Here is a 15,922-nt window from a genome sequence, read left to right as displayed (position 1 = left end):
TATTTCATGATCGTTCATTACAGTATGTGATTTAATATTGTATAATTCTATCATAGGAGTCTGTGTCTAAGCACAGATGAAGCATTTGAACAAGGGAAGAACCTCCCATTCATCAACCCAAGCTCCCTTGAGACCCTCAGGGCCTTGGTGCAGGAGATCCAGAGCAGTGGAGGGACAGACCCAGAGATCTGGAAAGACTGTGAGGTGGGAAACTGTCACAGAGCCCGAAACACAACAGTTATTGTTGAATATGCAAATGAGATTGTGATAAGTGCACAGTGATGACACTGAAAGTGAAGTTGGGCTTCACTGCTGTGACAGTTGTTCTTGTGCACTGCTGCCTCTTTCCTGAGCTGTCACTATTATTTTTTTGTGCAGATCACACGTGACAGCAGCACAGACACAGACACTCAGTTGCATATGTACATACACAGACCCCAACAACCCACACGGTGCCTCACTGCTGCTGATCTTTTCAGACACACAATATGACTGCAGGGAACAGACGACAGGGACATGCTGCTGAACAAACACACATTGCTGCGTAGTTCATCGGGCTATGTACAGTGTGTCTCTTCTCTCTCTCTCTGATGGAAGCTTCCCTCACCTTCTCATAAGTACACACCTGCATACGTGTACACAAGCAGTAAGCAGACAAATTCAGTTAAAGAATTTCAATGCACATTGTCACATACTCACTTACTCAGTGCACTGACACTTAACTAACAGGTCACTGTCAGTTTCCTGCATCTTAAGCATCACATAAACCCGGTTGCCCTCATCAGGCAGAGAAACCTGATCTCCTGGTTCAATTTCTCCTTGAAAAAGATGATTTCTTCTGCATAAGCAGAATAGGGAGCATAGTTCAGTTCATATTGTGTTGCCTGTCTGCACATGGACGTGTTCACCATGTTGGGCTGCACACAGATAGTCACCGTGGACCCTCGTGGATATGGGCTGCGGATGAACTTCACATCACATGGACTCTTGTGGCACTGGGGTGCGGAAAGTATAAATTGGCTTTAACCAAGTTTCTAATCAACTTTTTTCAAGGTAGCATGTGTGTGACAAATGTTGCTGTGAGTGGTAGCATGAAAGTCAGTATCATTAGACATGATGATAAACCCTTGAATTGTAAGTAATTCTCTCTCTAAACAGGTTGGTTTATGCCACTGAACATTTGACTATAAAGTTCTGACACATTTGCTGTCTAATAGACTTCTATTAGACAGCAAATGTGTCAGAATGCTAACTTCAAGGTTTGTCCTCTCCCTGCACCGTCAGTCCTCCAACATACAAACACACAAAATCTCACATCTGTTTCTTTTGCCTCTCTTAAAAATCTGGAATTAGTTACACAAATATAGTTCATTTCAAGGATGTTTTCTGCTATAAATCACTATAAATCTATATTCAGTGTTTGTGCACTGGAGGCTTCAAGTCTCCACATCACACTTGTGTATTTCTGATGTCATAAAAACCTGGTGAGAAATGCTACCCTTCAGCAGATGACCTTGGAAGTTGTCTTCTAGTGTCAGACTCTGCACATACATCATTCTGCACAGCAAAGGTCCAACATCCAAATTACGTGAAGACGTACAGGTCTAGGGGAGATACCTCGTTGCATGTATGCACAGATTTATAGTGAGCAGGTTTCTACCGTGCATGTTCTACAGACATGTTTTCTGATTACCAGCGTAAACTGATTTCTCTGAATAACCTGTTGCCTTGTTTGCATGTGAACATACTGACTCACTAGAGCAGCTGCTCTCTTTTGGCCTGTACTGTAGGTGATATGGTCATTTATTCATTAGTTTAGGATTAGTAGAAGTGATGCCTTTGCTTCTGCAGTATAAAGATGACAGGTCAGGTCGCAAGAAAACAAAGAATGTCAGATGTCTGATGAAAATGACCCTTGCGGATTTTGCTGTGAGCAGTGAAGGTACAAGACATGTATTTGTTTTTTCCCACTACAGGGCCGATGGCTGCATCTGTTTCAGCTGGTTGAGAAGCAATACCAAGAGCAAATCCTCGCTCAGCAAGAACAATACCAGTGCCAAATACAGGTACACCTGCATTCAGTCAGGTCTTATCATTATAAGCTGGGTTAAAATAATTGGTTATCCTGTAAAATAATTAAGTGTTTTTTTCCTAGTTGATTCAGGATGAGATTAAGGCCCTGGTTCATCTCCAGAATCGCCAGACTGGCATCCAGCCACACACAGAGTTCTCTCCAATGTCTGTGACCAAAACTACCAATAACACATCCCCCCTCATCTCCAGTGGCTGCACAGTCAACAAACATGTGCCCAGTGACAATGACAGCCTGGCGGCCCCAGCTCATACCCCTTTTAGTTCTCCTTCACCTCCGCTCCTCAGATTAGAGGCCAACCAGGGGGAGGAGCAGGCGACTACAGTGCTCAGCAGCGGCTACGGGACTCTGTCTGCTTGGGAAACAGGTCTGGAACCTGCCGGGTCTCTGAGGGAAGATGAGGAAGGTGGTAAAGAGAGGGGGAAGCATCACTGGTTCTCTAACATCCAGGAAGACACAGATACAGTTGCGATTGGGTGCCAGCAGGATTTTGCCAGTGAGAGGAATCTTGGAGAGGAGGAAGAAAACCCATTCATCTACCAGCAGAAAACCTCTGGGTGTGTCAGTTAAACACAACTAACCACAAACGCCTTGACACAGGAGATCCGCAGATCTCAAAACGTCTTTAAAAGCACAAATTTCTGTTTCCTCAAAAAAAAAAAAAAGCTATAAAATGTTTTTGTATCTGATTTTAGCAAAAACTGTCTGGAAGATTCCCAGTATCATTTCAGTGTATTGTTCCAGAGCTCTGACATGACCTCATCCGTACATGCATCCATCCATTATCTATAACGCTTATTCCTGGGTAGGGTCACGGGGGGGCTGGAGTCAATCCAGCTGACATAGGGTGAAAGGGGGATCCACCTTGGTCAGTCTATCACAGGGCTGACACTTAGATACAGACTGACCTCGTTCATATGTGCGCTTTTTTGATTGGCTAATGTGTTCGCTTCATCTGTCTAGTTTTTAATTATCCAGGTCCAAATCATGTTGAATGATTAAATGTGCAAAAACATTTTGTCCAACACACTATAAAGCTCCTTACAGCTGAGCGGCGCTGCACATCTGTAGGCTCATCACTGTGGGTGACCCCATTCACACTGTCACATTGCTTTTATATTGTCATTTGATACATCATCATTATAGTGATACCTATTATAGCTGCTTTGATTACTGTATATTATTAGGAAGTATTATTATATACTGCAGAGATACTGGTAAATAATTCTATGCCTGTTTTTTGCTGATATACGATTTCTGGGATGACCATGAAACTGGATATAAACTGCATTCTATTTGGTATAAAAAAATGTCTAACTTAATGAACCCCGCAGAAACCCTGCCAAGATGCAGTCAGCTTGGTTTGTTTTGGAATTGTGCTTGAACTTACTGTGACCTGTTCTGTTGGCAGCACCGGCCAGCTTTTGACCTCTTGGGCCCAGAGGCAGAAACTCAAGCCCAAGAAGAGCAAAGGACCAGTTTCATCACAAACCCTTGAGTACCAGGAGCAGCCACACAGTCCCAGGGAATCCCACAGACAGAGCCCCCCAGAGAGCACAGACTCCCAGGACCAGGTACAACTCACCACCCGCTCACAGCTGCGCCTTTACGACAGACCAGAGTTTGCAGGGATAATAAATAAAGAGTAATTCTGCAGTGATTTTGTTTGTTGTGGCTGTTTTGGTTACATTCCCGCTGCCGAGTCTAATCCACTTACCTCTGCTGGGTTTCAGCATCGACCAGCTGGGCCGTCGTCCAGCTCCTTTCCCCTGAGGAGGACTGACAGTCTGATGTCTGAGGCATCAGGTAACAGTTCACTGACTCAGACAAACACAGAACAACAAGGCTTGAGCAGTGCAAAGTGGTCACTGACAGCATTCTATGTTTCCTTTATGTAACCCAGGAGATTCCACTGAGGTTTACAGCCTGGCAGAAGTATGACTGATAAAATGCAAAATACAGGATATTACAGTTTTTTATGAAAGATAGAGCCTTGTTGGAGTTACCACAGGTGACAGGTGGCACTGTTGTACCAGCTAGGACTTTTATTACCGGGGAATGCACAATTATTTTCTGAATTGTGATGTGCTAGATCACCTCCAGATTGCTAGATATGCTTTGTGTCTGTTGTATGCCACCACATCAGTTTTAAAGGATTAGATGCATGAAAAGATACAATGGGGGTCTTCACTGACTAGCTGGGTGTTTCCTGAGACCATTGCCGTGCACAACTCTCTGAGACAATAACAATATGTTATGTCCCATAGAAAATCATCAATCTGTGCTTTCTTCTCTTGGCCACAGGCCTCACGTATTGGCGGCTGAATGAGAGTGACCTGTACCATTCCCTACCGGACAGCTTTGACAGAGGCGCTTACCACCTTCTGCAAGAGGCTTCCATGAGTCTTGTAAGTAACAATAGTACAGTTCACAGTGACACGTGCGTCTTGCCTGATGAAGTACTGTGAGTCCTTGTTAATAGTGGATGTGACTAAACATGTTACCAAGGCATGAAGCTAACCACTGAAGCTGTGGTTTTGTTTATCCTGTCCATTTTATCAACTCGCTCCTATCTTTGACAATATTTAGTTGAGGTCCAGAAGGTGTCACTCTTAATCTGATAGGAGCTTCCAGGAGGTTGCATTCAGGCAGAGATATTTTGGGAATGATGACAGTAAGCCTGTTGAAAATACTGTCCTCCTGTGACCTTGGAGTGTTTTACATCGTTGGTTAACTTTCACTGCAGTTCCTGGGAGTGATTCTGAGATGCCTAATAAATACAGGCCCAGATCTCATTTTCTGCCTCCTGCATAGGTTTGTGGCAGGGGAGATTAACTGATAACTTTCAGAATGCACCTGCATTTAGCTGCTGGTCTGAGGTCTCATCTCTGTTTCATGTAGACTCCGTCTCAGGAGCCTCAGCTGTCTCTCAGAGAGATCTATCAGAACCGGCAAAGAACAGAATGGGAAGGCTCTGCTATGTCCAGCCCTTCATCACCACAGGTAGGTCACATAACTCACATAGCAGTTTAGTCCCTGGCTGAAGCCTCTAACCCAAACTCTCCCTCTCTGTGCTTCAGGTGTTGACCTTGGACCCAGCAGCGAACACACAGCAGTCAGATCGTACCTCTGGCTTCACTTCACCCTCTCACTTCAGCAGCCCCTCGTTGGTCACTCAGCCCCTCCTCCACCAAAGAGTCGAGACCCCTGTAACCCCTGACAGCATGGTGGAGTGCAGTCCCAACCCTGGAGATACAGACTGTATCTCTGACACCTCCAGTGTCTCAGCTGCCGGGCCTTCCCCCTCCAAGGTGCAAAGCACATGGGGAAACACATCCCAGGCAGTCCTGTCTACCTCCCAGGATAGGACCCAGGCGTCCCACACAACCAACCAGCAGCATAGAGCCAGTGCCCCCTTAGCCAGTGAAGAGGAGGGCAGTCATACCCACACCAGCACCCTGAAGCCATCTCCAGGCTCTGGTGCCACTCTGCGGCATGCAGTCAGCCCACACGTGGATAGAGCTTCATCACTAGAGGATCCTGTTGTCCTCTCTCTGTGAGTACATATCTGCAGTATTTATCCATACAACAGGTAGCTGCTTAACTAGTGGTCTGTTTTAATTACTTTATCGAAAATCGCTGATGACCAGTTTTCCTCAAAGGGCTTTATAATATGAACAATGTACCAATTCTCTATCTTTGATTTGAATAAGGAGCAAGTCCCTTTAACAGGGAGGAATGAAAGAAACCTGAGGAAAAGCAACAGAGCAGGTTATGTTCCAGGATACTGAAATCCTGCCATCAGAATATTATGATACCAGTCTCAGTGTGAGCACTTAACTGGGAGTCATCCAGCCATGTACTTGGTTGGATTTGAAACTAGTCCATATTTTGGTCCTTGTTGGTCTGTCTTGTATGCATGGCAGTGGTGAGGTACCTCAGTCATCTCCTTTAAGCAGTTTCATTCACCTTCTCCTCCTCTTTTTTGTCTCAGACTAAGGCAGAACCTGAGAGAGAAATACTCTCGACACGTGGCTGATCTGAAAGCATATTACGAGTCTGAGATCCAGATCCTGCGAGACAGACTCAAACTCAGAGATCTGCCTCAGGATTTAGAAAAGAGCAACCAGGCCCTCACAGAGAGGTTTGCATGTACTACTTATTATCTACTTATACCATATCTAGTTTTATATAATGTTTATATCTTCATTCTTATTGCTTTTAATCCCTTTGTACTCCTCCACCCCAGGATAGTAAGAAAATTAAAGAAAACTATACAATACAGAAGAAAAATGTTTATAGTTAGTTGAGGCTGTGGAATGTGGCCAAAACAGCTATAAAGTTGTTTATGGTCCAGAATTAACTTTCACAGACTATATTGACATTTTTCAGTGAATTAACAGTCATCACATAAAGTAGGTAAATCCATTTATCATGATGCATTAGTGCAGTGTCCCAAAAGGATTTCACATATGTTAAGAGGGAAATAGGGATGAAAATCAAGTAAAATACTACATCAGACAGGTTTTCGATACCAGTGATAATCAGCACATGAATGAGGCTGTGTAGGAAGGACCCCACGTTTCCCCTGCAGACATTACACTTCTGTTTGGATTCATTTTGTTTAATTTTTTAACTCTGTTCCATTATGATTTTTTTTTATCCACAGGTGCAAACATCTAGAAGAAGCTCTAGTTGAGGCCACCAGACGCATTCAAGAACTGGAGGCAACAAACCGCTCGCTGGGGGAAAAACTGGTATCACTTATTTTTACTTTGTTATAATTAGTGGTTAAATTAGCAAACAGCATCTATGTTACGTTTGTGTGTATGTACTGATGACAGCATATGGTTGTTTAAAATATTATTTACCAGAAAATGGCTGAAACCCAGAGGTTGATTAATCGATTCATTATTTTATTTATTACATTTAAGAAAATAATAAATGTTATAAGTTCCTATAGTGACAAAAAGTATGAAACCCTCAGGTTGAGAAGTTGGGGCCAGCAAATGTTTGATATTGTGAAATAATTCATTGATTATGAAAATGGAAATTAACAAATCAATTAACTGATTAATTAGTGTGGTTCTAATGGTGTCATGAGGCCGTAGGCACTTGTCACCTTTTAATGTCGGCAGTGTGTTAAGTACATGCATTTAGTAATTGTGACGTCACGTTTCGCTGACAGGCAGACTGGCCGGAGCGGTACGCTGTAGCGGGCGCTACTGTGAAGTCCATGCAGCAGCGACTAGAAGAAAGCAAACGCTCGGCCAAAGAGAAAGATGCCCTGTCAGCTCGTTTGAAGAGCCACATACGGCAGCTGGAGGACGCTGCACAGAGAGCCTGCAGGGAGGCGGATGAGAAAGAGGCCAGGAGGGAGAGAGAGCACAAGATGCTGCAGGATGTGAGTCCAAGTGGGAAAGAACATGATGTGATAAGGATATCATGAGTTCCTCCAGAAGTTTATATCCTTAATGTCTAAAGGGCCCTCCTTCACTGGAACCTTGTTGCTGTTGTCCTTTTGTTTTTTGTTTGAAATCTTTTTCCCAAGCAGACCTGATGTATCTCTGATGTGCTCTACAGAGTGGTTGCTCCATAATGTGTGATTATATTTAGCGCCTGTATTAGCATCCGTGTGTTTGCACGCTCTGGAGTCATGGCACTGTGAAATGCATCTTCTTTATCTTGCAACTGTGCAGAATCTTTATCATATAGGGATGCAGTAATTGAGCAATCTGCTCAGATATTGATCTTATTAGTCAAATCAGATATTAGACCACTGTGACTGATCCACACTATCGCAGCAGCAGAGCTGTGTTGGTCAAGAAGTGATGTGTAACACTTACAGCCTCATGTTAAGTTGCACAGCAATGATCCCAGTGCAAGAAACTGCTGCTCTGTATTAGTGGATACCCTGAGTTTAGGTCTTGTATCAGGAGAGACAAAGCTGGATGGACTGGTGCATCCCTGTTCCATTTTACATATCTGTCTGCCAGCACTGATGTTGGTCTCTGTTGTTTTGTTTCCTCAGCTGCTCAGAGAATATGACTCTTTGGTGAAGGAGCACGAGGGAGTGAAGGTAATGTTTCTCTCACTGTGACTTACTGTACATACTGTATTTAGTTTGATTATCACTGTGACAGGATCAGTTCTCTTCATGTCATATCTTCATTCAGCCTCATGCCATTTTCAACATGTTTGTATCTGCAGAACAACCTTGTGTCCACAGAGAACAAGCTGGTTGAGGCCAGTGATCAGATATCTGAGCTGAAGAGGTGAGTGGGTGTTACTCAACACTGTCAGGCAGATAGGCTTGTGTACTATTTTAGAAGTTCTATTTTCTGTCAGTTCAGGTGATTATAAAGTCTCAGGGAATGTTGGACAGTTTGGGAAGTGAGGCTGTTGCAGAAGTTTAGGAAAGGTTGCTACCCCTCTGATGTGTGTACAAGAAATGCAAAGCTGGAGCCAGGAAACATATGTAAACAGATTACAATACTTTGATTAACCACTGGATTTTATTTAAATGTCCTTGTATCATTTCTTAACATCTCAAGATCACTGTTTGCATTTGCTCCTTTTCTCAGTAAACATGCATCTGTGATTGGTGTGTTTGCTCTGCAGTCTTCTTCCCTGATAGCTTTTTTTTTTAACTCACCACTGTTCCTAGCAGTGCCATCGCCCACTCGTGCACCAAGAGCCAACTACTGTGCTAAGGAAGAAATAACAATCAGCTTGATCGTGTGTCTCACTGTCCTGAAATGCTGTGATCTGTCCCCTCAGGGTCATCTCCAAGCTGGAGTCTCAGGTGAAGCAGCTGGAGCACGAGAACCAGGCCAGGGCCCGTTACGCTTCTCACAATAACACACAACCTTCTGGGGTTGGGTAAGCACCTACACACTTACAGCGGGGTACCTGCATATCCTTCAGGAGTGTTGCGTGCTGGTTAATTTCAAGCTAAAATGCTATTCAATATTCACTGGGCACTATTGGCAATTATTCAAAGACCCTAACTAACCCTAACCCTAACCCTTGCTTTAGAGTCCTGCTTGGTGTTGGCTAGCAGCACACTGCTAGCATTGTCTTCTATGCATACTCTGACTTTACTTTTAAGTCCCCAGTGTTCCATGGCGGTGGAAAGCACATTTGCCAGGTTTTCAGCAGTATGCTATGCTGATTACTGTGTGCAAATCACAGAACTTCTGCACCCAGCTGCTTTAAATATACTGTTTGTTTCTCTTAACAGTCTGGTTATTAGGATATTAGATTTTGTTGCCGTTACATTTGTGCCTGCTGTATGTTTTTGACAACTGGCGCCTGTCAAATATTGAAATGCTTCTTAACACATCCACAGTTTCTTCCACCATCCTGACCTGCTGCTGTCACCCAGTAAATGCCAGACGGAGCCAAACGTCACCTGTAGGAAACCCCCTGCTCTTCTATCTCAGCAGTTCCACAGCGGCAGAAAATCACCATTCCCTCCAGCTAACCAAGCAAGTATCCACAAGAAGTCACCGTCATCAGGAAGTGGAAGCTCTGTAGACACGGGCTCAGCTGGTGGCAGCTGGAGGTAGATTTCTATCATTGTGGGTATTTCCTCAGCCAGAGTTAGTGAAGATTTTCACGGAATTACTCATCTTCTGTCCGGCAGATGTGCGTCTCCTCCAGAGTGTGAGCAGTCTCTGGCTCAGACCAGACGCCCGGCGGAGAAAGAGACCGGGTGGAGGGAGGGATCCTGTGCCCTGACGCCCATGATGAGAGCGCTGATCGAGCTGGAGGAGACCCGAGCCACAGAGAGCCGGGCCCCCTGTAAGAACAGCACCTACAGTATGACTCACACTCACGAGTCCTGACCAACATTCACATTTAAAACTCATATCTATCTTTGTGAATATCTAGTTATAACATGAAAAGCATCTCGTAAAAAACAAGATACATAAATGTGGATAAACTTGACTGTTGAAAGTCTAGAGGAGAGGGCACAGGCCAGATGTCGTGGAGAAGGAGGAGACTGAGAAGTTGTTGCAACAGCAGCAGGAAAAGAAGGGAACAATGGCTGCAGTCAGTTTTACAGAGCAGTATGTGATCTCTGGCTGCTGTGAAGCCACTGGTTCCCAGTCAGGGCAGTTTTCTACACGCTCATAGTGGTCTGAGGTGGTCTTTAGTGTCAAGGCAGAAATAGTTACTGTTAAAAAGAAACAGCTTATTTACAGAGTGGCTAGCTGTGCTGAGTAAAGGTGGATGTTACATGTTCATGTCACCAACGCTTTATGTCATGAAAAATAGCTAGAATGTTTTTAAAAGTTGAAAAACATCATGTCAGAATAACAATAAAATGTCACCACCCTTTTTGTCCAACAAAAGGTCCAGACCTAAATAAAAAAACATTTTACTGTCACATAAGGCAAAGAAAATCTGCATATCCTCACAACTGACAACATGGAACTTGAATGTTTTTAGGCAGGATTCATTTCCTGTTGATTGACTGATTGACTGATTGATTAATGAGCAGTTCTGCATTTTTCTGTTAATTCATTATAGACAGATCAGACACCCTAATAGTATCTCTGTGTGGTTCATAGTCCAGTGTGTATGTAACGTGTGTTTTTGAATCATGTCCGCGTGGTGTCTCCACAGGGGTTGGTAGTCAGAGGACCACAGTGGGTTTTGTGGAGATGAGACACAAAAAGCCGATTCAGGAGCGAGTCAGGCTCCAGGCGGACAGGGAGGTGGTTTCACCTGGAGGAGTCGAGGCCGGAAACGAGCGAGGAGTGGGAACAAAGAGCCACAGAGGAGCTGGAAGTGCTGCAGCTCTGCTGAGGGCTCAGAGGAGTCTGTCTCCAGAGGGTCACAGGTCCGCCTCACTGCCTCCTCCAGCACATCGAAACATACCCACAGCCACACCCAGTATGTACTCCCAGGCCTGCACACTCACCCCGCCTCAAAGTTTGTACCTGTCGTTCTCTATGTACTGTATGTAAACACAGCTTTTTTGCTTTTGTCGATTAGTTAGTTACGGACAGATAAAAATTGTATGTCTTGTCTTCACATCTGCAAACATGCTGCCACTTCTCTTTTTGTCCCTTTTATCTTTGGTTAGACGAAGCATTTTGTAAAAGATCGAGAAAGTACATGTAGGTGTATAGCATTTACAGTTCTTAACCTTTTCTTATAAAGTGCACTTTGACTATCTGCTGCTACTAATACTACTGCTAATTTTGTTATTTATACTTCAGGCTTTTCAAGAGAAGTTTTTTGGGTCACTAAAACTCTCTGGAGAATTGAGTTTTTAATTAATATTGTGTTGGGGTTTTAAGGCTTGAACTGACAGCGTGCTGTTCTCTGTCATCCAGCAAAGAGAGAAACTTTACTCACACCCCTGTCCGCCAAGTCCAGCCCTAAACGCTGCCCCACTGAGAACTACTCCACCGCCTTCGGGCACATGATGCCGAGAGAGGAACACCTGCTCAAGAGGTAAGGAACACAGCTTCTCATCGCAAACAAAGCGTCGTTCTTTTATCATGAAGCGTTTCACCGACTATTGGGGACCCTTAAATAAGCAGCATCACAAAGCTGCTTATCATCTGGGTCAGTTAACTCTGGGTTTTCTTAAGGATGTAGCTCAGTAATGTTTGAGGCTACATCAAATCTGGTGAGACTGAGTCGGCAGAGTTTCAGCTAGAGTTTGATCTGTACCTTCACTTGTTGTCTCACAGCAGCCAGTTTTCTGAGTCCTGTAAATGAACATTCTGGATCAGCAGATCTGGATTATTACTGGGATCCAGATCAGACTTTGCTGTGTGGGGATGTTATGCAGTTTCTGTCCAAGCATTCAAGGCATTGTGTGTGGAGCGAAAAGCAAAAGCAGGAACACTTTAAACAATTTCTGTGTTCGAATGATGATCTGTGCCAAAATCTGATGAACTGTTGCCAGACCCTATTTCTCCAAAACATTTCAGCCAAACCCATTCATAACGTTTTGAGTTATGCTGTGAACAATCCAGCAAACAAACAAACACCAGCAAAAACATAACCTCTTTGGCAGAGGTAGTAGGATCTCATAAATAACAGTAGGGCTATAAATAAGAGTGGGAATAACGCTGAACCAAGTTGAACTTGTGTTGTGGTTCAGGACCCTGCTCAGGAGCAGCTGGAGTCAAAGGTGAGCCAGCTTTGTGATGCAGAAAACCTGAGTTAAGCCTGAAGGTGGCTGGATAACCCACTAGTCTCACTTAGTGACACAGGTCCTGGATTAAAACCATGTGTACGGTTTTATTACCATCAGAATTACAAAAGTCTGCTGCAAAAAATAGAAACAGAAATCATGGAATTGAGCATGTAGGTTGTGTTTGGAAATGACAGTTGTGGTATATGTCACAGCGACATGCAGCACATGAGTGTCCGCTACATTAAGGTTCTACTGTCGAGGAGACAAGTGTGACAGAGTAGGAACATGAATCTGGGTTCAGGTGGCCGCTGTATGGACACGTACAGTGTTTCATTTGGTCACTGCTTTTATCCAAAGTGCCTTGTGTGTTTCACTCTGCTGGTCCCAGTGACACTGTAGATTCTTGTCTTTGCAGTGTGAAGGCCATCCGTTAACTATTAACTACAGCACTAGCTAAAGAGATGCTAAGTTCAATCAGGCAGCACATGATTTGTAACAGCATGAGCAGAACATGAGCAGAAGTGAGGACAGTGGCATGGCCACCTTTCCTTCTTTTGTCAAGGCTGTCGACACTTTGGACAACTCCGATTTTTTTTTTCTCCAGCTGCAGCTTTAAAGAGTAAAAACTCCTAGGTGACATTTACCACAAGGCGACAGCCTGCTGTTTCCTCAGCAGGTACAGTATTGTGAAGTGGGTCACACAGAACTCACAGCTTGTTCAAACGTAGTGTAGAGAAAGTCTCAGCTCTGCACATCTCTCTGAGTCAGTTTCGGAGAGAGAACTGCAGAATTTTTCCCAACCAACCCAAAGGACAAACAGGATGTCCTGTGTTACACATGTTCCTTGTGTCGTCTCCAGGTTTGATGGACACGTTGACCAGAGACGTCATTCGTTCCACAGCAGCAGTTCCAGGAAGAGACTCCAGTTTACGTCAGCAGAAAGAGAAGATGGTAAACTGCTCAGGCGCTGGCCTCCTACATGTTCTTCTCTGACTCCACCAATTTACGTATCATCGCAGTCCTGTAACACTTTACTATAGACGGGTGGTCGAATTTGATGCAGTTGAACCAGAGACAAAACCTGGCACCTGTATTACCCAGAATGCATCTTGAATATTGACGGTTTGGTTGGAGATTGGGGGGGTTACACCACAGGGTGTACCTAACAAAGAGTCCTGTGATGGTCAGTGTCTGCATGTGTGTCTTCCTCTCCCCTCAGACCATCGGCAGCTAGAGTCCTGTGACAGTGCGAAGCCGCCTGATGGAAGCTCCCAGCTGGGCTGGGAGGAGCAGGGGGCCTGTACTGGGTCTGACCAGCAGGACGCCTGTGAGGACTCAGCCCCCCTTCTCCCGGACAAACTGCACTCCCTGGCCGAGGCTGAGAAACTGTTTGACGAGCTGACACAGGAGAAACTGCAGGTGAGTGTTTTATCTGGACACACACTCCCACAGCTCATGACATCACACAGCGTTGTTTGCACTCGCCAACCAGGAGGTTTTTTTTATGAACTGAGAAATGCACTGAAGGGGCTGTGTGTAGTGACACACTGAGATTTATCTGTGACACACAGGGCTCAGCAGAGCAACTCTAAACCCCAGCTGACCTCTTATGTAACAAGGACTTCATCGCTTTTATACCATCGCTAAATGATTTCTATTTTTAGGAAGTGCATAACCACCACTGCCTTTCTACCCCCTCCTCCAGTCCTGGTCATGTGGGATGTCTGCCTCCACATTTGCACAGCACACACACACACACACACACACACACACACACACACACACACTTTCCCACCTGACTAATCTGATGAGTCCAGTGGTGTTTCAGTTATCTTTGTTCATAAATCGTGACCCTTTATCCCTTTATGTGTGTGTGTTGGGACAGATTGAGGCAGCCCTGAGCCGGATGCCTGTAGCAGGAGGCAGAGTCAGTCTACAGACCAGGTTAGATGAGGTAAGGCAGCAGGAAATCCATTCACATATTGATTGTGCTTATGTAACTTCACCATGTTGTTTGGTTTTAAATGAGGTCTGTTCTAGCTTCTCACATATGAAGATTTGCTGCTTTTCTGTTTTACATTGTTGTAAGTTGAAAATCTGACTCAGCCCAACGTCGCAGTCCAGAGCACAATACTAGTGTGGCTAAAAAGCAGCAAGTCTTCCATTTGAAAAGCTGAAAAATGACATTCTAAATAACATTCTAACCAAAAGTAATTTAGGAATGAAGGTGCCAGTTCAGTTTCTGCTCCACTGTCGTCCTCAGGTGGCCTTAGAGAATCGTCTGGAGAGACTGAATCGTGAGCTGGGACACATCCGCATGACTCTGAAGAGATTCCATGTCCTCCGCACCTCTGCCAACATATAGCAATGTCTGTCTTTTTACATTACACTGTAGATGCTACACAGCACTGATTGTCTTCTGTGCCACAAACCCATCTGTACAGTAATGCCACAGCATCTTTTTATATGTATTATTACTCTGGGATATTTTTTATATGTCTGAAAGATACTGCAATATTTGGAGTATATTTTTAGTAAGATACAGATTTGTAAAGTCATTTACTTTTTTAGTCACTCAAAAATATTAAGATGATATGTTTTACTTGCCATATTCAGGTGTAGATTTTTAAATCAGCTGTATTTCAGTGTAAATGTGAGACTTTCCAGCAGAGTCATTCATCCACCTGGGGCATATCACTGCCTTTTTTGTTCTGGTGTTTATGGGAAAAAACATGTTTTTCGTTTGACATGGCATAAAATGTATTTATTGAATGTTTTTATACTTAAGAGATTTTGATTTTGGTGCATTTTACATGTTTTCTTTATCTTTTAGAAGTAGGAGTTACTATTTGTTTTGGGCCAAATGGTTGAACTTGAAGGAAACATTTGTTTACTTGAATCAAATTGCCTTTTTTCTTTTTTTACCTTCCATGTCTACCTGTCACTGTTTTCCTTCTTGCTACAGGACAGGACCCTCCGGATTACAGCCACTAGTAAAATCCAAACCAGCAGACATTTTCACATAGTGTCAAATCCTCAGTTGATTGTTTCACTGCGAGTATTGCTTGTGCATGAAGTTTCTTGCACTGCTTCCATTTGTCATGCAGTTTAATGACATGAGTTCACTGGAACTATAATATTGTTGTTGCACAATAAATGAAGCTTTTTAATAACTGGAATTATTCTTCAATTTTATGCCTTTATAACAGGCAGATTTAAGCCCCCAGGGCCTGAACCTCATGCATGGATAACTGAGTTCTTTGAAGCTGGTTTTAGATTTACCTAGCTAAAACGATCAAGACATCTTAGGGAGAACCTCGTACATGATCTCTTTTTCAGACACAAATGGTTCTGTTTCTTATAAAGGAACAATGATGATATAATTATGATTTTAAATAAGGGTGTACATGTTATTGAGAGTGATGTTATCTCCACAAATGAATGACCTACACATGATAGAATATAAAAATAAGTCAGAGACTAAACAAAAAGACATAAACTCAACTAAAAGATTCTGAAGAAAATTCATTTTGATATTAAAACAATGTCTTGTAACCATTAAAACTTTAATGATGAAGGTAGAGCTGACTTTGCTTAAAATTCACAGGAAATATGGAGATTAACGTTAATGAAAGTCCAACACTGCTGTTCTGTCATCCAGCCAC

The 15,922-nt window shown here is 43.6% G+C and overlaps 1 protein-coding gene across 3 annotated transcripts in view; it reads left to right on the top strand.

Annotated features, from left to right (window-relative positions):
• The window catches only part of mphosph9 (M-phase phosphoprotein 9), an 18,131-nt gene extending 2,875 nt beyond the window's left edge, over window positions 1-15,256 (top strand). For 2 of the 3 annotated variants that reach the window (XM_020585540.1, XM_020585541.1), the window contains exons 3-24: window positions 57-204; window positions 1,977-2,066; window positions 2,156-2,649; window positions 3,504-3,666; window positions 3,826-3,898; window positions 4,397-4,500; window positions 4,994-5,095; window positions 5,173-5,648; window positions 6,087-6,236; window positions 6,762-6,849; window positions 7,281-7,496; window positions 8,124-8,171; window positions 8,303-8,367; window positions 8,873-8,974; window positions 9,444-9,659; window positions 9,741-9,898; window positions 10,727-11,035; window positions 11,443-11,563; window positions 13,117-13,208; window positions 13,477-13,676; window positions 14,143-14,211; window positions 14,521-15,256. In XM_020585540.1, the coding sequence (XP_020441196.1) occupies window positions 57-204; window positions 1,977-2,066; window positions 2,156-2,649; window positions 3,504-3,666; window positions 3,826-3,898; window positions 4,397-4,500; window positions 4,994-5,095; window positions 5,173-5,648; window positions 6,087-6,236; window positions 6,762-6,849; window positions 7,281-7,496; window positions 8,124-8,171; window positions 8,303-8,367; window positions 8,873-8,974; window positions 9,444-9,659; window positions 9,741-9,898; window positions 10,727-11,035; window positions 11,443-11,563; window positions 13,117-13,208; window positions 13,477-13,676; window positions 14,143-14,211; window positions 14,521-14,622 (3,586 nt within the window). In that variant the 3' untranslated portion in view covers window positions 14,623-15,256. The remainder of the gene's footprint in view (window positions 1-56; window positions 205-1,976; window positions 2,067-2,155; window positions 2,650-3,503; window positions 3,667-3,825; window positions 3,899-4,396; window positions 4,501-4,993; window positions 5,096-5,172; window positions 5,649-6,086; window positions 6,237-6,761; window positions 6,850-7,280; window positions 7,497-8,123; window positions 8,172-8,302; window positions 8,368-8,872; window positions 8,975-9,443; window positions 9,660-9,740; window positions 9,899-10,726; window positions 11,036-11,442; window positions 11,564-13,116; window positions 13,209-13,476; window positions 13,677-14,142; window positions 14,212-14,520) is intronic. The other variant, XM_020585542.1, reaches the window with a different exon arrangement.
• The last annotated feature ends 666 nt before the right edge of the window (window positions 15,257-15,922 follow it).

Source organism: Monopterus albus, unplaced genomic scaffold (assembly GCF_001952655.1).
Source record: "Monopterus albus unplaced genomic scaffold, M_albus_1.0 scaffold369.1, whole genome shotgun sequence".
NCBI classification, from domain to species: domain Eukaryota; kingdom Metazoa; phylum Chordata; class Actinopteri; order Synbranchiformes; family Synbranchidae; genus Monopterus; species Monopterus albus.
This window is presented reverse-complemented; position numbering and strand designations above follow the sequence as displayed.